This window comes from Pungitius pungitius, chromosome 6 (genome assembly GCF_949316345.1).
Source record: "Pungitius pungitius chromosome 6, fPunPun2.1, whole genome shotgun sequence".
NCBI lineage: Eukaryota > Metazoa > Chordata > Actinopteri > Perciformes > Gasterosteidae > Pungitius > Pungitius pungitius.
Window position 1 is genome coordinate 19,268,004 of NC_084905.1, and position 26,093 is coordinate 19,294,096.

A 26,093-nucleotide genomic window follows, 5' to 3' on the forward strand; every position below is an offset into this window, starting at 1 on the left:
TGCTTCATTATTTGGCACAGTAGGAAATATTGTCCACAGGTGTGTTGTATTGGAGGAGTGAGGAATGCAGTCAGAACATGAGCAGCAATGCCGTCTACGTTCTGCCTGGTTAAAACAAAAATCACAACAGTGAACAAGGCTGATGATGCTTCTAAATTTAGCAGTGTTTCACGTCATAATTCACATTTAAAAGTACAATAAAATAGCACTATTGCACAATGTTGTAAAGAACATCTCGGACGGAGACAAGGACACCTTGACATTCTGATTTTTGGCAAGACCCAAGTCACATTATCTTCATTTTCATCAGCAGCAGAATTACCATTCAGACTTCAGGCTGCAAAGTGGCTCTTATTGGATTCCACCATGAACACGAGAAGTCTGCAGGTGTAATAATGAGGAAAAACCCAAATGACAAACAACAACAAATCAGAATATCAAGGTGTTTCCTCCGAGACCAAATGAACTGAAAACCCATTGGAGGGGTTGGTACACTTCACACTGCAAGTTAAGATCCCAGAGGTGTTTGGATGATAATTAATTGACCAGCAGCAGTATTAGTGTTAAATATAGTGTTGTATAAACAAACCTGCAGCCTGACGTAAAGTTCCAACACAAGGAACAACGCGATTTGCACCCGGAATTAAGAGGAAAGAAATGACAATAAGAAGACGGTTCTAGTGCACTATTTACACTGTTAAATATGCTTGTGCAATGGGTACGGCATTAATAATGTTAAAAATAGAACGACGTAACATGATATTTATATGCTGATTATATCTGAGTCGGCCACCCTGTAACAACTGCTACAAATTACAATTATTTCACCTGGATAAGAGTCCCTGGATTTTTTTTTTTTTCAAAAGCACAATAAATACTAAACATACCAAAACCCTTTAATATTCAATCAATATGTCAATCTCGCTGTTAACGAATGCAACAAGCACGTCCAATTGAGCTGACTCGGCTACCAAATCAATCAAGTGGGTGCAATCAAAGACAAACGAGGGTCTTCCTCACAGAGAAGTTCCACCCCTCCGTCCTCCAGACAGCTATAGCAGGCTACCATGCAGAGGGGGGGGAGGGGTACTTTGTTAATTAATTAGATTAATAAAAGTCCAGACTGAAACATTTTCAGCGTGGGACTTTTTTTGGGGGGGGGGGGGGTAATTTGGGATGTGCGCTGCTCCAATCCTCCCTCGTGATGCAACCCGAGCTAAAGCCAAACACGACAAGATCCAAGTGTATAATTGATCAACGGGTCAATAAAAACATCGCGTTCAGAGTCAAACACAGGCTTTACGGATCCCCCCCCCTTCCCACATGAAGATAAGGTGTTTACTCCAATGTGTTATTCTCCAGCAGATCGACACACGCCCCCCCCCCCCCCCCCCCCCACGTAGCGTGGTGCCGACAGCTCTTATCTCCCTAAAACAGGTGGCGAGCGTGGCACCGGAACGAGGGGCGGAGGTGCAGGTGGAGGGAACGTGACTATGCAAGTTTCCCCCCCCCCCCCCCCCCTCCAAACATGTCGGTACAGAGAGAGGAGAGCCGGAGGGGGGGGGGGGGTGGGGGGGAGGGCGCTAGATCCTGCGTATGGGGTGCCACATGGACACGGGCTTCCTCAGAGTGGCCAGCATCTGGTTCCAGTGGGTGATCCCCATGCCGCTGGCCTCGGGGCCGATGATCACGTGACCCAGGTTCTCGCCCCGGCCGTCGTCCGTGGCCTCCGCCACCGTCACCCGCAGCGAGAGTTCCTGCAAGCGTGGACACAACGTGGTTACACGAGCCAGAGGGGATGTTTTAACAACCACTTGATTGACCTCAGAGGACAAACCGTGAAGACTTGGGTCCCTTGACTTTTCTTGTGAGGTTTAAATTTGTGTTTTCGAGTGATTTTCTGCTGTTATAATCAAATAACTACTATCACCAGCCCCGGTTTAATATTCAGCTACTGCTATCTCATTTCTATCTTATCTTTTTCCTTGACCCCATGAACCCCATGTGGAATAAAAGTGTCCTTTTTTTTAATCTTTGTCGCCCCGTTCCAACGTGTCACCTGCAGGACGAGGGACGGCACGGAGAAGATCATGGCTTCGTTGAAGATGGGGTTGGTGTCGTCCCGCTTGGTGGAAGTCTTCTTCTTGCTGATCTTCCGGCCGTCTTGCAGTAGATACACTTTGACGAAAGGATCTGACAACGACAGCCAGCGAATGACATCACAACCGCGTTTGAATCTCACTTTCAGAACTTAAGCGGTGCTTTGAATGAAGGTTTAGTAAAATAAAGAAGGGTTCCCGACCTGCAGTGTTCTTGCTGTTGGTCCACACCAGGTTCTTGCACTTGGCCACAACAACCGTGAGGCGCTCCGCTGTCGGCAGATAGCTGAGCGACAGCAGGATCTCCCCGACCGCATCCACAGCCTGCGGATTCACACACACACACACACACACAGAGAGTCACGAATGTGCCGGTCCGGTCGACCCAATGGAGCACGACCTCTTCAACAGCGAAGCAGCCGCTGAGCAGGAGTCTGGCTTGTGCAGCTACTGGGGATCAGACTCAGTCAGATATACACGTTTTATTTCAGCATTCATTTGTAAGTATTGATTAACTTGACTTCATTCTATTGGGACACTTGAGGCTCTACGGCCATGGATGCTGTTTCTGGTGTAAACACTGTGAGAAAGAGTCATTCACTGTGGTTTGTGGTCATCGTATCGATTGATTATTTTCACCGGTAAGGGTGCAAAATCATAATTCCAGTAATTCCCCGTTGTATATAAAGTAATCCACATTTTTCAATATATGACGTGTAGTTCTGCCGACTGTCCAGCAGAGGCTCTCAGACAGCGCTGCAAACGCGCCTACATTTCCATCATTGACTCGCACGTCATAGTCTCCAGCAGGTCTGTGGTACCCTGATCAGCTGCATGTCTGCAACTACTTTCAGCTGCATGCACCGCCGCATGCTTTTTTTCCGGTTGAATTTCATTAGTGTTCAGCCCGGGGGGGGGGGGCGAGACACTGTAGGTCGCATTTATTTGATCACACACCTCCGCTGTGGTCTTTGTAGACACCTGGAGGAGATCTACACTCTACCGAGGGCACACTTTTCAGTCTCTTTTTGGCACTTCATCGCATGGCATTGAATTGTGCCCCGTAGAACCTGACTGGATCATAACCGACCTTGTTGACGTCCTGGAGGTAGAGCCAGGCGTTGAACGGGCGGATCGTCAGGTCCAGGTCTGACAGCTTGAGGTCTGCGACCCCAGCGCTGATGTTTCTCTCGTCGGCGTCGATGCCGAAAGCTGCGCAGCGCAGGCTGTACTCCTCCAGCAGGGCCGCGTCCATGGGGATGGAGAAGTGCTCGTCAAAAAGCACGGTGTAAGCGTTGGTCTGGATCTGTGGGAGGATTCATTCGTTTGTTTATTTTGGGCCGGAGCTGTATGAGTCCATTTGGATCCATTGGCTTACGTTCTGTTTCAAATCCCTCATGCATGCATCAATATGCACTTTGCTAATGTCCAATCCGATTTAATCAAATGCAAACTATCAACATTCTTTTGAAAGAGAGGCAGGACCAGTAAAAATATACACACAGTGAACCTCACACCTGCACTGAGCTCAATACCAGCAACAAACCAAACACACAGCAGACTCTGCAGGTTATCTTCTTCACGCTCTTCTGATGGACAGTTAAGAGCATGCAGTTCATTCACAGAGTCATCGTGGAAACAAATACATAAGTAAATAAAACAACAGTTTCTTTGTGCTTTTCATCGTCCGGCCTTCAAAACCAAAGTTGATTCCGATCCCGAGTTGCTATTCATTTTTCATCTTTATGTCCTTGGGCGGGCCAGAACCGGAGTTACAATGAAAAAAAGCAGAACGTGAAGGCGGTTTGTTTCGCGGCCAGCGACTGAGCGAGGACAGCAGCCGCCACGGGGACCACATGATCGCACCACGTGACGCGTCCAGGCCGGCATGCACACAGGCGAGGGTGTGCAAGGCGGTCGGAAGTTACCAGGCAACTGATTGGGAAAGGGAGAGCGGCTCTAATAATAGCTCCTTTTTCGCACCAGTTGTTTTTCTTCAAGGGTCAAATATGTCGGCGACATTACTTTTAATACCAACAAGTGGTCAGCAGCAGTCACATTACAACAAAGCAATTATCATTTCACATCCCGGGGGAATGCGGATCGGCACCGGATCAAATCGAGCTGATGAACATCACTAAAGTCCTACATCCAACATGAAGGTACAAAGCAGGCCGTATCTCTCCAAAAGACCTGCGCAGCACGAGTCGCTCTGCACTGCCGGGCTCATTGCGCAGAGATAACAATGGCGATGTGTGTGGTGAAAATGAGGCACATAAATGTGTGTGTGTGTGTGTGTGTGTCTGGCACGCACATTATCAGAGGCGCAACAAAGGCAAGAAATGGCAGATCAATGGAGTGAAGAAGAACATATCAGGGTGCAGAATGTAATGAAAGGGGGAGTGACGGACGGGTGATGGGCAAAAAAAAAACAGAAACAGTGACAACAGAGAGGAGACAGCGAGAGAGGAAGCAAAGGCAAACAGAGAGGGAGGAGGAGGAGGAAGGAGAGAGACCATTAAGGCGAGAGAAGCCAACGTCAGCATTTCTTCCTTCTTCACCACCCTTCCACGTGAAGAGGAGGGAGCCGCTGCTTCCAGTCCAGCCGGGTCGCATTAACGCTACGACACATACTAGAGAAGCAGGTGTGTGTGTGTGTGTGGGGGGGGGGGGGTCAGCTGGCAGCGTCTCTCTGAGAGCAGGAGGCGAGCGGCCGGTGGAGCAGACGGAGGAGCTGGGCCTCCACCGCGGATGCAAGCCTGTCGTGGTGTTGTCTTAGAATAGAACTACTCGTGGATTTTAGGAGACGGATTTCTCTCTGCGATTAGCATTCTGAATTATTCTTACTTTTGGTAAATAATAAGACGCAAGCACAGGATTCTAAAAGGAACAATTCATGTACTGAGTTAAAATAAGACATAAGTAAATGCAAATACTATAATATAGAATATGTACTTTAATACGGTGTATTCTGCATTTTCATATGGCCTAAGCCCTGTGATTAAATTTCACCCACATTTATTTTATTTTGAGTTAACATTACGGTCGTTTCAAATCGCATCATCGTAAAAAACAGCCTAATGCGTATGATCATAATTGACATTTAGCATTCAGACATGTATCCCAGTAAAGCTTTGGACTGTTGCACTTGCAACCTGCATTGATATGCATGTGTGTACTGTTAAAACACTGCAGGGTCCCTTTAGGTGATGAAAAACAATTTGAATGGAATTATCAGACCATGAGATGGTTGGAAGTGCCATTTAAAGAAAGCATTTTTTTTTACGTTGACTATTTCACGCTCAAGGCCAAAGAAAACCAAGCCGTGGCGACTCCGCTTGTTTTCCTTTTTTCAGCCGAACATTGTGGTGCAAGCAGCAGAAGACAGAAGCTTCCTCACCCTGGTGACTCCCACGCTGATCTCGTCGGGCCCCAGGGAGACTCGCACGAAGCAGCCGGGGAAGTCTCCCTCCTCCCTCTCCAGCAGGTCTTTGCCCTGGTGCAGGGCGATGTGGAGCAGCCCCGGGCCCTGGCCCTGGCCCGGATGCCTGGGCGGCTCGAACTCCAGCGTCACCTCCAGCTGGCCCACCGTGAAGTCGTGGCCGAAGTTGTTGGCGATGGAGGAGATGGAGCTGAGCGAGTCGGTGGAGACGGAGCGGTTGAGCTGGGCCGCGCCGGTCGGGTCCAGCTCCCGGCTCATCAGCTCCAGGTGGCCCAGGTCGCGCAGGCAGTCCGGGGTGTCGCCCAGGGCCAGGCTGGGCTTGCGGCTGGAGGTGGTGGAGGTCCGCCGGTGGTTGTTGGCGGCCACCCGCTGCGGCGAGGAGTTAAACGACGACGTCAGTCACACAGATTCATCAGCATTCCATTGAAGTCATGTTACTCCTTTGAACTCCGTTTTTGGTCCCCACCAACTATCGAGGGGGAACTTTAACAGCTCGATGCTCCGCACCCTCAGGTAGTTGCTAGTGGATTTCATGACACTTTGTGGACGAGTGGAGCGTAAGCCAAGGACCAACCCATAACCATTTGGAGCAGGTTGTCCACGCTCTCCTCTTATAGTTCTTATAGCTGCCAATCAAACCGTACTCGCCTAAGCAGCGGGTGAGATCTGGAAACAACAAGAACTTGTCCAATGATCAAGATGAAGGGATTGGGGGACTAGCCTCTCCCCTTCCTGTCTTTTAGGGATATATATATATATATATATATATATATATTTATATTGTGAGTAGCGTGTCGAGGTACCTTTTGTCTGACTTCTGAGAACGAGGTTCCATATTTTTCTTGCAGATACCGATAGTCAAAGTTGGGGAAGGGGGACGGCGCGGGGAATGTCCCGGATTTCCACAACTTCCAGATGTTGATCCCGGCGACGCACAGCAGCACGAAGAAGCCCACCAGGTAGATGCCCACCTCCCAGCCGGGTGGGTTACGCACCACTGGGACACAGGCAGACAAAACAAGCGCTTCGAGCGACGCGTAGTTCCACCTCAACATCTGTTTGATTACATTTTAAGCGTCTTAACAAGCTCACAATCACGGAGCACGAGCAGCCTGTTTCAAGATGACTTTCAAGATGTGGAAAGTTTTATGTAAGTGAAATAATAGTTTGAGATGCTGCTGTTAAAAAAAAAGCACCTTTTTAGAGCGGGATTATGAGCCCGTGAGCCCGAGATCTCATGATGAATTCCTTCATGGGGGACTTTGACAGGTTCATCACTTCTGTTTTTTTTTTTTTTTTTTAAAGCAACAGATAAGCCAATTACAGGGGAAGTCAAAATGTGTTGCAACATTGATGGCCGTCAGCCGAAGACGAGGCCGGACGAGTCGTAAGGGAAAGCCGAGCACGAAAGTGACATCACGTGACCAGAAGAAACACAAACGCGACAGAAATCCAAACGGTCTCATTTCTCATCCTCTGAAATCTACACTCAAATACGTTTACAGCAGCACGGATACGTTCGCACCCATTAAACCCACCGAAAGGAAATAAATGCAGGAACGGTGGCACTCACCACTCAGACGGTAGCCCGATACGTCCTCACTCAGCGCCGAGGACATGGTGCTGCAGCCAGCCTGCAGAGGGGGAAACATCCAACAGAGGAGAGCTACACAATGGAGTTCAGTTTAAATGTCACTTGGGCTCCTCATCCAGAACAATATTTGGGTTATTTCTCATCTATAATGCATTGAATACTCAGCGGGAGGGGGGGGGGGGGGAATTAACAACGTTTAGCCTGAGTATAATTCAATAAGCTTAAACAGCGATTAAGACTTTTGAAGGCTCGTCGTCCCTGTTAATCCTTCGGCCTGGTCGTGAATCAGAGGGAGACGCGGCTAAGTCAACTGGGTCGGCGCCGCGGGGGCGAGGTGTTCCGTGGGTGTACCGTCGGGGGGCCCACTGCCGCCCCCGGGTTCCTTCACAGTAACGCGCATGCAGAGAAGGAGAGTCTCCGAGCTGCAGGTGTTCATGCCAACAAACAGACTTCTCCCACTGATGAGCAATCCTTCAAGAGGGTGGGGGGTGGGGGTGGGGGGGGAAACGTCATCTGCGGAGGTGTTCGGTTTGGTGTAAAACTCTGCAGAATTGGGACCCGTACAGTTGGCACATAAAGGTTTGTTTATCTTTAGGCATTTAAAACGAGGTCAAGGTGACTCAGAGGGGTCGAGAGTTTTGTTCAGCACAGACTTTGAGGTACCAGAGGTATTTATTTTAAATTCCACACCTCCTCGTTCCTTTAGAAACCTGCCAGCTGCGTTACCCACAATGCCTTTCAAACGCTGACAATTTGGTCAGAGATTTATTATTTGTGTTTCATTGTTTTTCTTTAAAAAAAAAAAGCAGCCGGGGTGACCAAAGAGAGACACATTTTCTGCTCTTTCTCTGCAAACAGCAAAAAAAAAATGATGACGTGTGGCTCCTTCCTCCGCCCAGCCTCACCTCCCCCTCAACCCCCCCCCCTCCACCCCCCTGCTGGAATTTCCCCATATCTCAGTGACTCGGGGGAAATGGGAGCATTACACTAATGATACAGAAAAGGCTGGAGACTCAATTCTGCTGAGCGGTCTGCTTGCCACGGCCGATTAAAGTGTCTGACGCAATGCAGGGCCGGCTGACGGATGCTCATGTGCCATTAGTGAAGGAATGGGAATCTCCAGCAGAGTGGGGAGCACCCCAACCCCCCCCCCCCCCCCCCGCCCCTCGGAGAGGAGGAACGATGGAGGAAAGAACGAGAGAGAGGACTTGGGTAAGTAACCACCAGGCCGCTCTGGCGCCTCCTCTTAACCTTTCGACGGAGGACAACTTCGTCTCGCTGCTTGTCGTGACCCCGTCACGACCCCGTGACGGGGTCAGACGCGTCTCAGGTGGGATGGGGAGGGGCCAGAAGCCCCGCAGGAGGGAGAACAGACGAGCCGACGGTCGCGTTAAGGGGGAAAACGGGCAGATCGTCGGTGTGCCTCATGAGCGGATGAAAAGGATGCTCTCTGATTGGACAGCAGCAATGAGCAGAGCAGTCGTACTGCGTCCACGTTTCCCTCGATGCCGTCAGACGCCTTTCCGGTCTGAGACGTTCCTTCCCGGGCTGACGGCTCGCTGACGGACAGCCGCGAAGGGAACGGCGAGCGTCTTGAGGAGTCTTCCTCCAAGCCCACGCCATCGAGAGCCTTCTCCTTCGCACTCCGCATCCCTCACGAAGCCTGAAACGGGCGCACGCAGCATTAAAACGTCGCCCGAGGGACGTTTTAATTGTGCCGCAGCCGTGTGTGATGAGCGTTTAATGCGAGTCGTTCCCTGTCATGTTTGTGAAATAGAATTTTCCGGATCGGTCATGAGGCTTTTGAGGAAGAATAAAACCAAAAAAAGAGGCTGATGGCGAGACGGTGGGTTTCATTTCCTATAAACTGTCATAAAAATCAAACTAAACATAGTATAATAAGGATCAACAAATGGTCTGGTAACAGTCTCTGACAACCTGTGGAGGTTTTCTCTTTCAAACACTTTCCCACCAACAGTTTAGGCCGGAATTTCTGTCACCTAAAATGTCGCTTTCCCCTCAGTTAGGAAGTGAATAAAGGGAGTATTTGTAAAACGTTTTGGATAAATAGTCTGTCTAAATGCAGCTACTTCCGGTTGAAGCTCTTTCACTTAATGTTTTTGTCAAATTGGGATATTTTATCATCGCAGAAAATGACACAGCAACGACATTTTCAATTTGCAATTCTGATTGTTTATTGGAACCAAACCGAGAATCTGGTTCCGTGCACAGCGAGAAACGTCGACTGAAGGAGGAGGAGACGAGGGTCTGTGTTAAAAAAAGCATTCAGAAGAGCCGGGTAAGAGAGCTGCCCCCCCCCCCCCCCACACACACACACACACCCGCCCCTCCAACCAGCCATCAATCAACGTTGCTTTTAATCTCGCCCAACGACTCCTAATCAAATGAACCGCCTCGCTGCCGCACTCAGTGTGACGGGCGGATGCAACGAGGCTCTCTCTCCCTCTCTCTCTCTCCCTCTCTCTCTCTCTCTCTCTCTCTCCCTCTCTCTCTCTCTCCCTCTCCCTCCCTCTCTCCCTCTCCCTCTCTCTCCCTCTCCCTCCCTCTCTCCCTCTCCCTCTCTCTCCCTCCCTCTCTCTCTCTCCCTCTCCATCCCCTCTGGAGCAACACACCACAAATACCTCTGAAGTCAACGTGGCAGCCATCAAACTAACAGTTTGACTGTTACCAATCAACTGAAAAGGCGCCTTTCAGTTGTGATTTTCCAGGAGGGGGCTCGATTGTGATTTCACACGCGCGGCCGTGTCCCAATCCGACCTCAACTAGAGTGTCTCCCTCCCATTTCCACACGTGTACCGGACAAGGAGAGCATCAAGCGCCACAAACGCTGCCTGTCAGGCTCGATTTAAGCCTCATTGACTCTGAGTCATGTGACGGTGGGAGGACGCTTAGATTCTCCCAAAGTGGGGGCACGAGGGCTGATTTGAAGCCAAGCCACAGCTGTATTGATTAGGTATTAAGCAGCTGCAGTCACATCCAAAGGTATTTGGGCAGTAACGCAGGTTTTAATGCTTCCACTCTCCGTTTTGTGGGGGGGGGGGTTAAATATGCCCACAAATCACAGACGGGACGGAACCATTGGAACCAAAGTGACATTTGATTCGGATCCCGCTCCAAACAGGTATCAAAACCGGATCAAAACGCGATGCCTGGGACAGACGTGGTCAGGCGGTAAAAGCATCAACGACCCCCCCCCCCCCCTCCCCCCACCACCACCACCACCACCACCAGAAGCTGGAGAAGCTGCTTAAAAACCTTCAGTGTGTTCCCCCCTCCAGGAACCTCTCCAGCTGGGCACATGACCCACTTTGACCCTCTGTGCCACGTAGGGGTGAAACGAACGAGTAAAGACATGTCCCCCCCCCCTTAGAGAAAACCAACATAAACAACCCTGCCTAATGCTTCTCCTCTTGGAGCCTCCACCTCCACCTCCACAAATGTGATTGGTCTGGGGATTCTGGTGTTTTTTGGCTGGGTTTTCTGGGTGGCGGCGCCGGGCGGCAGCGAGCCGCTCGGACCACACGCGGGCCCCCCCACCAAGCCGAGGCCCACTCGGGGGAAACACTGATGCTGCGATGCATCGGTGTCGAATCTAACTGCTCTCACCTCAAGGACACTTTACTTTCGAGGGGTGAGGAAGGTGCTGTCGGGTGTGTGTGTGTGTGTGTGTGTGTGTGTGTGTGTGTGTGTGTGTGTGTGTGTGTGGGGGGCAGGGAAAGCCCACGACAGAGAGCGAGAGTCGGCGTTAAACGAATGGCTGAGATGATTGCGAGTGCTGTTGGAGGAATTGAATTGTGAGCAGGTCGTATTTCAGGCCGACCCGAGGAGGAGGAGGAGGAGAAAGTCCCAGCGACTCTCTCTCTCACACACACACACACACACACACACACACACACACACACACACACACACACACACACGCTGTTCTACCTCTACTGCCAAGCCACGCACACAGGCATCCGGCATCATTAGAAAGCTGCCGGGAACAAGCTTGAAAGGTCAGAGAGCTATTTGAGCGTTGGGGGTCACGTTAAAATAAAAAAACTTCCGGGTGAGAGATTCGGAATGTCAAAAGCCGAGCTGGATGGTTCTTCTTTCTTTTTCTTTTTTTTTTTTAAGTCTACGTTCTTCTTTTGGCTTCTGAATGTGCTTCATCATTATAAATCACAGCTTGCAGAGGCAGAACGTTGACTCCCACACGTCTCTGAACCGTTAATTCAAGCGAAAAGCTTTCCTGGTATAAACGGGACACTCTGCAAAAAGAAGCCCAGAACACACACACACACACATATATATATATATATATCTGTCAACTTTAGTTTTCAAGCAACCCAATCACATGTGCGAGCCTTAAAGACCAGCAAACCTTCTGATAATTCCAGCCGATCTTCTCCGCCTCCTTTTATGGGAACAACACAATGTGACATCTTCATTCTCCCAGAGAGACACTGATTCCAAACCCTGTGACCAGTGGGACCACTTGAAAAGCAAAGCGCCGTCTGTGTCCCCTTAGTAACAGGTGGCGAGCTGCAACCGTGACAAATAGTGATCTGTCTTAATAAGTCGGTTCAAATGCTGAGGGTTTGTGATCCAAGGTTTATTTCATCTATTTTTGCCCCCCAAAAAATGAATCGTTAGTCCATAATCTTTTATCTGCTAAGTAGCTGGATCAGCTGCACTGGGATCAGAGCTGATAATTCTGTTATAGTCTGTGTTTTAAATGTAATCGATTTGAGTAAATAGGTTTTCTGAGGGAACGTCACAAAATCTTAATCTAATTATCTGCCCCCCCCCCCCCCCATTTGCAGGGGCGTAAAAAGCAAAATAATAGAAATGTGATGTTTGGGAATCCGACCTGACTCACAGGGCCGGCCCCTCTGACCCGGTTTGACATGTAATTCAATTGCAACTCTACAGATGAACAGCAGCCCTCAAAAAGCCCGAAGCCGACTGCTCCAGATGTGAACTTGTTCGAGGCCCACAGGTTTCAGCCGGAGTGGAGCAGACTGATGCCGGACGAAGCATCACTTCTCGTTCCTCCGAGCCGGCCCGTGCGCGTCCATGTTCGGGTGGACATGGAAGCCCGAAGCCGCCACACAGCGCGCAGCTAAAGCCCGACGCTCAGAAACGAGCATCGTGTGCGTCAACGAAGACAACAACAATAACAACAACAATAACAACAACAACCAGACACGCGAGTCCCGCCGTGGTTCGTGCACAGCGGACACGACCAGTGCGAGCACGCATTTCTTACCCGGAGTTTTCTTTTGGTGCAATAGGGAGGAAGGAGCAGGAGGAGGAGGAGGAGGAGGAGGAGGGGGGGGGGGTAGAGCAACTCCACCGCTCTCCCTTCTTCAGGCGCCTCTCTCCATCCAAAGGCACCGGGGCCGGTCCGGTGTACGTGTCCCGGGGAGGGGAAACGGCGTTTCAGCGCATCCAGCCGCCAGGAGGAGGAAGATGAGCAAATGATGACGATGATGATGAGGAGGAGGAGGAGGAAGGCGACGAGGATTTACCTTCCACTCGGAGGGGATCGGCTGCCTGCGCTGCCGCTCGCTGGAGTCTGGAAAGCTGCTGCTAGAGGCATCTCTCTGCTGCACGAGCCGCAGCTCCCCCCCCCCGTCTCCCCCACCCGTCTCCCCCTACCAACCCCCCCACCACCGACCGACTGCAGAGAGACGAGAGTCCCACCCCCTGCAGCGCAACTTGCCAGCAATACGACCACCGCCTCCTCCTCCTCCGATGCTCCGCGGGGGGGCTCGGGAGAATACCTGGCGCGTGCACGGCGCGCGCACGGTCGGACGGACGCACGCATTCCGGCGTTTCGCAACGGGTGGTTGCGAAACTTTTTCCTTCTTCGTCGTCCCTCCTCAAACTTAAACCACTCCAACGGATGATTGGTCAGAAATAAACTCTTCACCAGCCGGGTCGGCGGGATGATTCACAGCGGGGTCACAGAACCGTGTTTACCGGCCCGTTTGGACTCTCGTCTCCTCCACCTGAACATACGGTCCTCCCAAAGTGTGTCAACACATCATGTGACGTTTTAAGCTGTCTGGCATCTATACTATTTCTTATAATAATATAATAGATTTATTATTGTTACCTGCTCTTCTACAGCCCCCCCCCCCTCCCCCCTTCCCCGGCCTTGCCTGGCCTGCAGTGACCTCATCCAACTCTTTTATTGATTAAGCATCAGGCTACAGGTAAATACCCCAGTGGAGCCGGATCCTGACTGATGGGCGTAATGATTACTGGCACCAGAACACCGCACGGCCCAAAGCACGCACACTTTGATCCGAGCGCGGTGTGTGAACGCATCATCTGTGCCAACGCACGGGTTCATTTATCCACACAACACCAATGAAACAGTCGGCTCATAACCGCAGGAGAATGGTGCATTCTGGGTCTTCTTTTTCCTTCTGAATGACTCCACCTGGTGGTGGAGCTGCTGTAGTGATGCGGGATGTTATTTGAAGCCAAGGTTTGTATTCAAAGGTCAATAATATGTTTTACGTAGACACAGGTTTTAGTTTGCCTCTGGATTTAACCGGTCAATAATCTGCAGTGAAGAAATGTTGCTTCGAGACCCAACAGAAACGTACGAAACTAGATCCCCCTCAAACACTCCTGATCGCAGGTTTCTTTTGTGGTTCCGGACCTCAGAGAAGATTAATGTTTCCAGTTTTAGTATAGTCACTGTAAATAATTAAACGCTCATTATCTGGTGACATTTCGTATTTTGCCAAAATCCGTAGCATCCATCCAGGTTCAACACGACTGGAAACAAAGGTCTGAACTATTCATCATCTACGCAAGTCCTTGGAAGAGACTATAAAAGGACTGAAATGCTATAAATCACTTGCAATCAGTCAATAAGTCATTACCTACTGGGGGTGGGGGGGGGGGTAAATCAAGCGCATGTCAGCAGCAATAACACAATGGCAAAGTTTTTGTATAAAAACATATATTTATTGTTCTGTTACTGTTGGATAACTTGATCAACAATAAACGGTGGCAGGCCATGAGACAAACTGTACACATATTAATAGAAGCCTCAGAGAGCTTCTGCTTTATTCTGTTCAGTGGGAGTTGATGCAGAGAGAGAGAGGGGGAGAGAGGGGGAGAGGGGGGGAGAGGGGGGGGGGGGGAGAAAGGGAGAGAGGGGGGCCCCACAGTTGATGAGCTTGGCTTTAATGGTGCGTTCAGAAGTCATCCTTCAAAGTGGCTCATCTCCCTGACAGATAACTTTACAAGAGAGGGGTAAAAATACTGCACATGGTTCTGTACATCAATTCTAACCGCAAGCTGCTTGAAGAATAACATCTTTTTCCTGTATCTTTTGTTTAGGACGGCAAACCCCCCCCCCCCGACCCTCCCCAGAAACGAGCGGCGTCTAGGAACGTCCACTAAAGCTCTTCTAAACGTATCAATGATATTTAGACTCTCTAAAGACAGAAATAGAGGTGCTCCGTACTCGACAAAATAGTGTGTGGGTTAAAATAGATCATTAAAATAGACAATAGATATATATTCGTATTTAAAAAGGCTTGAATCTGCAGATCCAAGGACAGCCCCCAGTGCCGTCCACACACATTCCTCAGCACACACCGCCTTCAATGCAGCAACATCTCACACCTGCTTCTCTTCTTTTTTGTTGTTTTCACTCCGTTCAGTCTTACTGTACGTCTGCAGCAAAATGGATCACAGTATCCCCCCCCCCCCCCCCCCCTCCTCCTCCTCCGCCTCCTCAAACAGAACGTGCACTTGAGAATGCAGAGGCTCCTTGTGCAGAGTCAGCAGGAAGGCGTCTGTCAAGCCTTCACACGTCCAGCTGCTCCTCAGTGACAGTGGACCCCGCGTCCCGGGGAAACGGGGGGGGGGGGGGGGGGGGGGCTCGATGACACGGAGGAGCCCCAGTGGCCCCCCGAGGGGTTTTTACACGTTGGGGCCGAGTGGTTCAGCTGGACGATGAGCGCGTCTCAGAAGCGCACGACTGTTCGGGTTTCAGTCCAGGCAAACTTTTACATTCCAACCGCTGCGTGAAACAAACAGAATCCTCCGGCTCCTCCGGCCCCTCCGGCCCCTCCGGCTCCTCTGGCTCGATGGACGAGGAGGAACCTCCGTGCGGTCCCTGAAGGTCCACCGAGCCGATGAGAATCAGTTTATGTGCCACAAAAAAACAACAACGGAAGAGCGGCGTAGTAAATACGACGGGATGCAACAAGCAACATTCATTGCACATTCTCCCTCCAGAAACCAACATCCAGGGCAGGTGTTCAACTTCAAAAGCGTCTAAAACATCTGGAAAAGGGGTCAACTTGAGGGCTTTTGAATTTCAAACCATAAAAGACTCATTTCACAGAGTCTCAGCTGTCATGTAGTTCTTGTAACCATGTCTGACTGCATTCTGTAATAAACTATAGTACACAATTCTGGTAAAAAAAAAGAAAAGAAAAGTGGAAACTTTGTGGCAGATCTTTAGTTTCAGTGGTCAAACATATTTCACGTTTAAAATATATATATATGTACACACACATTTTTATATCTCACTTATTATCTCAATGTATGGATAGTTTCTTTCGAACTTTCTTTTTCTCTCCCATTGCCTTCATTAATGATCTCCCTTCATTTTCACACATCTTTATCTTTACAGGAGTTTGGACACACTTTCTCACTCGGTAGTTAAATCTCCATTTCTTTCTAAAACATCCTTTTATTTTGAATTTTTTACACTAAAATAATAATCCAAGACCAATTCCATTGGACAGTGGCTCAAGTAAACCCCAGAGACAGCTACCATGCAACGGTATCTAATTTGTAGCTTGCAAATTCCGCAACCCCCCCCCAACCCAAAAATCATGAACATGTTAAATCGCTTTGATATTTAACATCTAAAAAACAGATGAAGTGAACAATGAATCTCCAGCCTCGCTCTGTATGGATCGTTCTGGGTGAAGCCCTGTGGCTGCTGCAATAACAAAGCTCACTATTAGCTTACATCACACATTAGTGTCAGCAGATGGACCACACAGGGGGGGTGAGAGGTGGGTGGGTGGGTGGGGGGGGGGGGGGGGGGGGTTGGATCTGTTTCCATAGTAACAGATAGCCGGAGGGAACTCAGAGCGGCTGTGACTCAGTCAGGTGGAGGGCGTGTGTTTGGTGCGTTTGGTGTGTTTGAGTTTTGCTCGGTGATGCGTGGGCCGGCTGGTTCTGGCTCTGACTCTGGCTCTCGTTCTGGTTCTGGTTCTGGCTCTGGGAGGCCGGCTGTGGCTGCTGCAGGATGTGCACCACCCGGCTCAGAGTGTCCGTGGTGGCAAACGCCAGGTACTGGCAGCACAGCCAGTCCTCCAGGCTCACGCCGCAGGCCGCGTCCAGCGAGCGCTCCGCGAACTTGATCATCATCAGCGTCCGCTTCAGGTCCAGCCAGTTCTGGAGGGTGGCCTCGCGCTGGCTGGTCGTGGCCCCCGACATGGGGCCCAGCGCCTGGAACAGGTCCTCCCGGGGGCCCCAGAGCAGGCACTGCAGGCAGGCGCGGCCCTCGGACATGCGGATGCGCTCGGAGGGGTTGACGGTGAGCAGCAGCCTGGCGAGCTGCTGCAGGCCCTGAGAGTACAGCGACCGGACGGGCAGCGCCGGCAGGTCCGCCCACGTGTACTCCCGCTCCTTCAGCTCCGGCGTCTCCTCGAAGGGGTTGGGCCGGTGCAGCATCTCGTAGATGAGGATCCCCGTCTGGAACTCGTCGCACTTGCGGTACTGCGTCGCCGTGACAATCTCGGGCGCCAGGCGGGACTGGTCGCGCAGCGTCCCGGGGTCGGCCGCCATCAGACTGCTCTTCTGTTTGGCTTGCGAGAAGTTGCTGATGATGAGGCGGGCGGGGCAGGTGGCGGCGGCGGCGGAGGTCGCACTGGAGCCGCCTCCGCCGCTGCTGCTGCTGCTGTTGTTGTTGTTGGGCTCGCGGGCGTCCAGGTTCCACGGGTTGCCAGGTTGGCAGTGGACCAGCAGCAGGTTCTCCAGGCGCAGGTCACAGTGGGTCACGTGGTACGGTTTCATGTGCTCCAGGCCCGAGCAGAGCTGCAGCAGCAGGAGGCAGACCTGCCGCTCGTACAGCTCCGGGTTGTTAGCGTGGCGCGCCGCGCCGTCCCGGACGAAGTCCGCCACCGTCTGGAAGGGCACCTCGCGGGTGATGACCACCACTCGGCTCCTCAAGCGGCCGGCGGTGTTCACGTGACCGGCCGACGAGGCTTCATCCGATTTGCCGCTGGCCGCACGGGAGCCCGCCTCCTTGGTTGCGGTGTCAATCTCTTTCTCCTTTGGCCCGTCGGCATCCTCTTCCTCCCCCTCGCCTTCCTCCTCCTCCTCCCAGGGCAGCAGGCGTGCGGGCACGTCGGCCAGGAAGTGTCCACAGTCCTGCTGGATGTTGAAGTGCACGGCCAGGCTCTGTCTCACTGCCAGGCTGTGGAAGAACTGCTGCTGGGTCTCCTTCACTTTGCTGCGACAGATCTGGAGACAAGAAAGAGAATATTCCATTGGTGTAAAATAGTCACTAAAACGGCACTAATGAACCACATCGCCTCACCAGGTGTGCACACCCATGTTTAAAGGTTAGCTGGATAGGGATAGGATTGTAAAAAGAATTAAAAAGGTGGATATTATTGGTGTTTGAGGAGACCAAAGCAGAGAAGAATAAGGACAGACTTCTCCTATAACGTGCTCAAAATGACATCAACTTCTGAAAGATGAAGGTTGAAGCGCTTTTATCCGCCCAGAGACCGCTACAGATTTTTGATGAAATCAACAGTAATTGCCTTGTGAGGCCCACGGGAGGCAAATCTTATACAACACGGTACCAAAATAATCCATTTGAACAGCGAACGCACCGAAGACCTCAGAGATCAAAGGCGTTTTCACTCTTGAACTCTCTGTGCCGCCGTGCGTCAGCCCAACATCTCTGTTAATGACACGTAGCGAGCGGACGGGAGCAGCGAGCAGAGAGGAGACGAGGAGGAGACGAGGAGGAGCCTCGCCGAGAGGATCGGTCTCTGTGGACATTCACTGAGACGCCGGCAGAGGAAAAGAAGTCACGACGCGTTACCCAGATGTAGCCCATCTGCATTTGCTCCACTTGCACATTTTTTTTTTACTATTTGTTAAACAAAGCTCCAGGTTAACAGACATATCCATTGATTGCTCCATCTTGATCCATTAATTCTGACATTCCAGAGATACTAAGTAGCTTTAAAGCACACCGACACAAACAGGCTAAAGTTGGCTTATGAACAATTAGCGCAGCATTAAAAATTTCGCAGCATGTTATATCTCATTTGCAGGAGGATCAGCTACGCTTACAGGGTGGCGGATGGCAGCAGCACAGCTGGGACACTTTAAATCGTTGAGTAAAGTTTAATTAGGAAACTCGGCCTGTCTGCGTTCAGCTGCTCCTCGTCCTTTCATTTACGAATGAGCATCATAAAAAAAAAAAATTCTCTTCAAAGTCTGCAGCTAATATGAGGGCATATGCAGATTGCTACCCTGCTATTAAAAGACAGAAAAATAAACTCCCAGTATAATAAAAGTTCCAGTATTAAAGCATTCGGTTAAAAGCCCCAAAACCACAAATTGTTGGTGTGTTAAACATATTTAGTTTCTGATGTTAACTTTAATAAATGTTATAGAATAGAGTCACATTACTAGTGTTGCACGGTGCACCACGGACGGAGTGGCCTCACCTTGATGGCGTAGTTGACCAGCGGGTCCTTGGCGTAGGAGGCGGTGTAGTACACGGCGTCCCCCGCCTCACAGCAGGGTTTGCCGGTGGTCAGCCTGAAGTGGGACCAGCTGTCGGTGCCGAATCCCAAGTGATCCTTCTGGCCGGCCATGAAGCGGTCCTCGCACTTGGCGGCCAGCTTCCGCAGCGTGTCGGTGTGCAGCCCGCGGATCCTGCCCACCACCTCGTCCCAGCTGTCCAACCCCCTGTACAGGGCGGCCCTCTGGGGTTTGGCGCCTCCGGTGGCGGCGGCGGCGCCTCGACCCGTTGTCAGGCCCCTTCCAGCCAGGGACTCCGTGCTGGGGTAGGCCCTCCTCTCAGCGCCGGTCCCGGCCGGAGGCTGCGAGACCAGCGAGGACGCGCTGTGGCTCGGGCGCCCCCTGTCGGTAGGCGCGGCGGCGCGTCTCTCCAGGGAGTCGCCGCTCTCGTGCCCGTGGGCCCGCTGAGGCTCGGAGGTGAGGGAGGAGTCCTGGCTCGCCGTCTCCCAGGTGGAGTCCAGGTCGTAGATCGGGTTGGCCACGCTCAGGTTGGTGCCGCCGGGTTTCGCCTCCGCGCGGAGTCTCGGGGCCGAGTCTTTGGCCGCCAGGTTGGGCTCGGTGCTGGAGCGAGGCACGGCCTTCTTGGGTAGAGGCGGGGGCGTGGCCTTCGGGGCGGGCTGCTCAGAGAAGCCGTCCAGGTCCATGGAGGCCAAGGTGTCGTTGGAGGATTTCATGTTCCTGGGCTGTTTCAGTGGGATCATGTTGGCTCTGGATTGACCTGCAGGGAAAAAAAGACAAAAAAGGGTGTGTTGCAATGAGAATAATATGTAACATGACAGTGAAAGAAACCGTATGGAAATACAATTTAAGGTGGCGGTTTATTATTTAAAATGTAAAAAGTTATCTTATCTTTTCACTCTGCTGCATTTAGATTAAAGCTGCACTTTATTGCAGATTGAGCTTTTACATGATGAAACACAATCACCATATAATAATATATTATGATGCTAAAGTTGGGTTCAAAAATAAATGTCACTTGAGCTTTGAATTCAACTCTTTTCCTGAGGGGCACAAAATAATTGAATATTAAACACTATTTAATGAATAAATGTTATAAATAATTCAAACCCCTCCCACACACAGCGACGCTGCGGCACGCGAGGGCCCCGTTGGCCCCCCGAGGAGGATGCGAGGCAGAGAGAGCGGGGCAGCTGGAGACGAGTCGTACCCAGCCACCATCCAAGCTGCACCAAGCCGGGCCGCAGCGAGGCTTAAAGAGGCCTCACGGAGAGCACTCGTCACTGACCTGGTTTTTCTGGGATACGGGTGGGAGGGAATCGGGTGGGGGAGGGGGGGGTTGATTGGACTCCCTTGAAGTCTCGGACCACAAAAGGCCGATCGTGTTAAAGACGAGTATCGGATGCATGGTGGGAACAAAGCGGCCCTTAGCTTTGGCTTTTGAACATGCGCAGAAAAGAGGCCGCCTGGTGTTTGAGGACGACGGCTTTTCCAGAGACACGTCTTCTGCCGAATGACGCCCCCCCCCATCCCTGCCCCGTCAGGGTGAAAGCTTTAACGCAGCGCAAGTGCTACTCACAGTTCTTGTTGAATGGTACGAGTCCTCACGTGTGCATCACGCTGCCATCATCTTAAGAAAGCAAATGAGGCCTTAAGACAGCGCTGCCAAGATGAAGTTAAATGAGTCTTGGTAATCCTCCCTGGAAGGGGGGGGGGGGGGGGGTGGGGGGGGCTATATTTAATGTGTTCCGCCACCAAACTGCAGTAATCCACCCCAGGAGGCAAAAGTCTCTCCGTGGTCCAGTTGTTTAGGTCTTCTATATGCAGCAATATGGCCGTGATTTAACTTCAGGATACAGGACTAACTGTGAGATTAGAAATATTAAGAATACCTTTCATAATGATAATAATACATGAGAATAAATGTCATAAAACCTCGTATGCTCACGTGAGCATGTCACCTTACAACAAACAACTTGGTGAAAGTAAAAACCCTGAATGATTTCAACTGTATTCGTGTTCATCTCAAGGAGATAAAACGTCGGAGATCTCAATCCCTCCAAAATCTGTTCCTGATTAAAGCAGCTAAACCTCAAGTTTAAAAAAACAACCCCCTTTTTCCATTTCCTCCACATAAATCTGGGTGCCAACACACGCACAAGTTCAGAGGCGTCACGCGTTATCGGGATCGGATTCATTTAGTCACATCCTCCTCAAAGAGTGAAATAAAAATGTACCAATGATTTAAAAGTAAATAAAACCCATTTACAATTCTAGCGACCGGCGTTTGCTTGCAGGGAGCCGAACTTGTTGCCGTGGCAGAGTGATTCCAGCTCAGCCGTCCCGCTCCAATAAAACGATGGAGGCAGTGGGTAGAATACAGAGGAACACGGGGGAGGAACAAAGCGAGAGCAGAGAGGTGCTAAAAAAGAGAGAAGTGACAAAAGGAAAAGAGGTGAATAGGCGGCACACGACAGCAGAGACACAAATGGGGGGGGGACAGACACGGGGGGGTCAAAGAGACGAATACCGAGACGGAACGAGCCTACCTCAGATTCTACTAACGACTCAAAGTTTTTAGCCGAACGCGGTGCGGCAGCTGCGCCACGAGGCAGAATGAAACGTCGCTCTCTCCGCTTTCATCCCCGAGCGAGAGTGTGTGTGTGTGTGTGTGTGTGTGTGTGTGTGTGTGTGCGGAGCCCCACGGTGCCAACAGGCAGGCTGAGCGCACCCAGCCAGTGCTCTGCCTCCACACCAGGGTGAGAGACACACACACACACACACACACACACCGAGTGACGCTGGTCCTCCACTAATATGTGTGAACAGCATATATGAGAGAGAGAGAGAGAGAGAGAGAGAGAGAGAGAGAGAGAGAGAGAGAGAGAGAGAGAGAGAGAGAGAATCCATCCATCCACAGAGCCAGTGCGCAGTCGTCGAACCTTCGCCCCCCACGCACAGTGTTTGAAGAGCTCTTCCTCCTGTTCAGCTATGAAATGCGCCCCCCCCGCTCCCCCCCGTCCACAACAACCAGGCTCCCAGACGAGCCCCGCCGAGGGGGAACCAATTTGTGACTTTAATGTTAAATTATTTATCATTGGACATTTATTTATTGATTTTGAAAACGGAAGACTGCATGTTTCCAACACAGTTTGAGTATATATGTAAACAATATGCATACATTTGTTAAAGTCAACATCCGCCACCACCAACATCCGACGCAGTCTGATTACACAACTTTTATTCTCCCTGTCTTCATGTTTCATAAAACATTAGATACGTGTCGTCCACTCGAGGCAGAGGAGTCATTTCCTAATGACTCAATTGCATGCTAGAAAAGAATCGATGCTGCAGAGGTGCTGGAGACTTTCAAGCCTTTTTCAAAGGGGACGTGAACATTTATAATGTCAGAAGAAGGAATATGAAGAGAACAAATACATGGTAATAATTAGTCTCAGATATGAGAGGAAAAAGCTTTTATGATGCTAATAGCAGCTCCGTGGGCAGTTAAGCAACTCATATTATTCTAATTTGGTTATTAGTGCAGACCAAACGCATCAGTTATATCATATATATTCATTTAATTTTTAGAAACGACACATTAGAAAGAGTTAATAAGCCAGAGCAAATATCAAAAAGCAAGCAGCAAACTCCCCTCTTATTTTGGAAACCTCCCTTCTTACCCAGGTTGGTGTACGTGGCGCTGCACTGGCTGGAGGCCGGAGACGGGGAGCGATGGGAGTGACTCCCGTCCTCCTCCGGCTCCCCGAGGCTGGCGCTGCACTCGCTGGCCGAGGCGGCGACCGCGCTGGCGTGGGTCCCCTCCCCGAGCAGCAGGGCCAGACTCACTTTGGCGGCAGGGAAGGCGGCGGCGGCGGCACCGGGCGGCTCCCGCTCCCTGGCGCCGTTTGCGCCGACCGGCACCTGGCTGCAGGTGACAGAGAGAGGAGAGTCTGGTCAAATTAGCATCAGTTTCATTTTGTCCCTTTGTTTGTGATCTGGTGGTTATTCTGTTGGTGACGGTGTTTAATTCTGCATGAAAGAGAGAAGAGGAAGAACACAGCGAGCTCCATGAGACAGTAGTTTTCCATTTAGTCTATTACTGTATCTAATACTAGGGGGGGGGGGGGGGGGGGGGGGGGAGTGGCAGGTCACGTGGACGTGGCAATAGGTCTGTCCCCTTGTGACAGCGGGTATCTGATCCGAGGTGTTTCATGAGGTGAGATGAAGAGCAGATTGATCACAAGGTGTGATGATTAGGTGACAAACTAAAATGAGATCCTCAGCCGTCTTTGAATTGTCTTGTATTGACGCTCTCTGAAGATGGAATACGGAATACCAATATAAAAAAATGAAATAAATGAATAAAACGGAACCTCCCGGTCTGCCGACTAATGGGTTTAAATTGCTGTGACATTGAACAGAAAATCCATGTGAGCAGTGTCTTTATGGCTTGTTTTAGCAGAGATGAATATATATATATATATATATATGTGCGTGTGTAACTTGGATGAGGCAGGGAGTAAAGAACGACTGCAGCAAATATAACATAAAAAAAGGTCCCATTTTGTCCAAGAAAGCCTTTGCCTTGAATTAAACGGTAACATAAACAAAGTCACAACCAGGTGCCCCCCCCCCCCCAGAGTCACCTGGGTATCTGTGTGCAGCAGCCGTACGCAGAGTAAACCTCAACATGCCGCTGTTTCATCGACAGCCGCCTGGGATCATTCCGACCGCAGTAAATAAGATTCCTGGTGGCTGCCCTCTGATCTGAGACCAGTTCAAAGTGACCGGAGTGAGACACCTGGGCCACCTGGGCCCGCGGCCCCCGCAGGCCCGGCTGACATTCTAAACCACCGTGGACTCGAACCCTGATTTAACTACACACAGCACCTGCTGTGTCTGGTGCAGCCAGCTGCTGCGGCCTTCAGAGGCCTCGTTATTATGGGTTCGGGATCTTTCCCTTTTCTATTGGTCTGGGTGACGTTGTTATTTCGTCAAGTATTTAAGAATTGTCTGAAAGTAATAAAAAGGTGAAAGGTCACAAAAGGTGCACAGAGCTGGATTGGTAGCTGCAGGCGGTGCGATGGGCGGGGCATGTAGTAATGTTTGACTAAGCCTGAATCGGATCTGTGGTTTCCCTTGACTGATGTGTTATGTGCTCACGTGCGATAGTCCTCAAGAAGCAGAAGTAAAGATCAGCCTGAAGCACGCACACTTTTTTTAATAGGTGCGGTGTGGTTAGTAATTTCTCGTAATGAGTGTCATAGGCATAAAGAGCGTTATCAACGTGCTGAAACTGAAGCCCGGCACGGTCAGGCTTGAAATACAGATTCCAGGGTTAAGCGCGGTTCTACTATCAGAGGCTAATCTTAAAAAAGACTTTCTGGCGAAAATGCTTCTAAAAACGACCATTTTGGTGACAAGAATTTCATACCAAACGTTTTACTTTGACGGGGTCGAAAAAGAATCCCTCAAAGAAAACAGGCAGACGCCCATGTGCCCGTCTCTGCCCCCTGAGGGTATGAGTCTGAGGAACACAACAGATCTGACATGTTTATGATCCCCCTTTGTAGACCAAAGGCCCTCTTGTGTCTCCTTTACAGAGGGGCGATCAATAGCCCCCGAGTTGCCACAGTGCATCACTTCTGCACTTGCTAACACGAAGAGAGAGTTGATATACAAAGGCCCATCGCGATGAGATTCGACTGGAAAACAAGGAGTAAGTAAACTGTGGTAAGACGGAGGCGAGGAGAATGATTCAAAGTGAGAAATAAACCTGTTGTAACACAGTGTTCTATAGTGGATGCGGAATAGTAAGGTGAAAAGAAATCCAATTTGCTCGTGTAGAGCTCGTTTCCTCTGGTATTCTTCCCTATATTTACTACAAGACCGGAGCTCAGAACACGGCTCTTGTTTTAACTAACTGGACGAATCGTACACGTGGGACCCAGTAATACAAATCCTACAGATAACCAAACAATGAATGGATTACAGTCTACGAGACCACACAAAAGAGCATTAACATCCCGAAGAAGACAATTCCCAGAACCTAATCCTGTGTGCACACACACACACACCTCGAGAGGTCCTTGAAGGAATGAATACCTTTATGGCGGCTACACGTCTCAATGTCAGGACCCGACTTGTTCAGACGGCGCAGAGCTTCACAAACCTCTGCTGCGACAAAACGAACAATCTCTGATCCACAACACACATGATCCTCCAGCGCTCGAAAATGGCCTTGAAGTGGTCACAGACAATCACAGCAGTGAGAGAGAAAGGGCTCTTACCCGCTGTACTGGCTCACACAGCTTCCCATCTGGAAGCCTGGGAGACAAGGCTGAGGGCGACTCACATTCTACCACAGCTGGAATCTCAGGAGGGCGAGTTGTGAAGAGTCAAAAAGTATTTTCCTGCGTGTGTTCTTCCCTCGTGTCCCTCTTTGAATGCTCTCACCTGCCTAAGGTAGTGTGTGTGTGTGTGTGTGTGTGTGTGTTAGAGCACGCCCACTCTAAGATAATAAAATGGCTTCTAGTCTCACACACGCTCACACACGCACACACACACACACACACTTGACTCTTCAGCTGTACAGTGACCCGGGCGACCCCATGAAGGCACAAAATCACAGACCTGCTTGTCTTTTCAATTCAAGCTTTTCAGGAGCCAAAGACCTTTTCTTGCACCAGAAGGTAATTAGTTTTAACAGAGATTTGTAATATTAGAATTTGTCAGCAGAGGAGTGCAAATCCTAAAAATATCTACTAAAAAGCTCAGTGTAGAAACAGCTCTGGCTGCACACACACATTTTTTTTCTCCAAAAAATACTTTAAAGCCTCAGTACTTGATGCTCAAAAACAACAACAACAACCCAAAACAGCCTTCTTTTCAACTGGAGGGACTGCAGATAAAACAGACCAGCTCATCTCCTTCCTCGCCATCACACGCCGAGGGCGAGCTTTTACCTAGTTTATATTCACGGATCATCTCAAAGCCGTTCACCTCGCTCTACCCGAGGTAAACCTCACACACCTCATAGAGAGGGAAGTGACACTGTGACATTCAACCAATGCGCCAAGTGATCAAATGAGTCAATCATTAACAAGTTCATCATGGAGGCTGTAAATAAGGCGCACTAGACCAAAGTTGAGCTGATCATGTGCTACTTCTG

The 26,093-nt window shown here is 50.4% G+C and overlaps 2 protein-coding genes across 7 annotated transcripts in view; both read right to left on the bottom strand.

The window, feature by feature from the left end:
- Nucleotides 1-1,563: 1,563 nt before the first annotated feature.
- syt12 (synaptotagmin XII) lies at nt 1,564-12,744 on the bottom strand. 4 transcript variants are annotated; one of them, XM_037452360.2, is made up of 8 exons: nt 12,673-12,744; nt 7,115-7,175; nt 6,345-6,538; nt 5,500-5,910; nt 3,190-3,405; nt 2,303-2,423; nt 2,060-2,193; nt 1,564-1,757 (listed from the first exon to the last, which is right to left on the bottom strand). In XM_037452360.2, exons 2-8 carry the CDS (start codon nt 7,158-7,160, stop codon nt 1,584-1,586), a joined length of 1,296 nt encoding a protein of 431 aa, XP_037308257.2. In that variant the 5' UTR covers nt 7,161-7,175; nt 12,673-12,744; the 3' UTR covers nt 1,564-1,583. The 4 variants fall into 4 exon arrangements, with proteins under 4 accessions (XP_037308257.2, XP_037308256.2, XP_037308255.2 ...); XM_037452359.2 differs by having other exon boundaries at nt 12,411-12,726; XM_037452358.2 differs by lacking the exon at nt 12,673-12,744 and having other exon boundaries at nt 7,115-8,052.
- A 2,139-nt stretch (nt 12,745-14,883) lies between these two features.
- peak1 (pseudopodium-enriched atypical kinase 1) overlaps nt 14,884-26,093 on the bottom strand; it is a 55,652-nt gene continuing 44,442 nt past the window's right edge. For all 3 annotated transcript variants that reach the window (XM_037452348.2, XM_062563053.1, XM_037452347.2), the window contains 3 exons: nt 22,603-22,847; nt 18,886-19,679; nt 14,884-17,659 (listed from right to left, as the gene is read on the bottom strand). In XM_037452348.2, the coding sequence (XP_037308245.2) occupies nt 16,277-17,659; nt 18,886-19,679; nt 22,603-22,847 (2,422 nt within the window). In that variant the 3' untranslated portion in view covers nt 14,884-16,276. The remainder of the gene's footprint in view (nt 17,660-18,885; nt 19,680-22,602; nt 22,848-26,093) is intronic.

What these genes read in the sequence shown, in the direction of transcription:
- syt12 (XM_037452358.2), bottom strand. Translation starts at nt 7,193, where the DNA reads ATGTTTCCCCCTCTGCAGGCTGGCTGCAGCACCATGTCCTCGGCGCTG. An exon ending in ATCGGGCTACCGTCTGAGTG is followed by an intron (nt 6,539 to 7,114) that starts GTGAGTGCCACC and finishes CCTGTGTCCCAG; the next exon opens with TGGTGCGTAACCCACCCGGC. An exon ending in TGCCGTCCCTCGTCCTGCAG is followed by an intron (nt 1,758 to 2,059) that starts GTGACACGTTGG and finishes CCACGCTTGCAG; the next exon opens with GAACTCTCGCTGCGGGTGAC.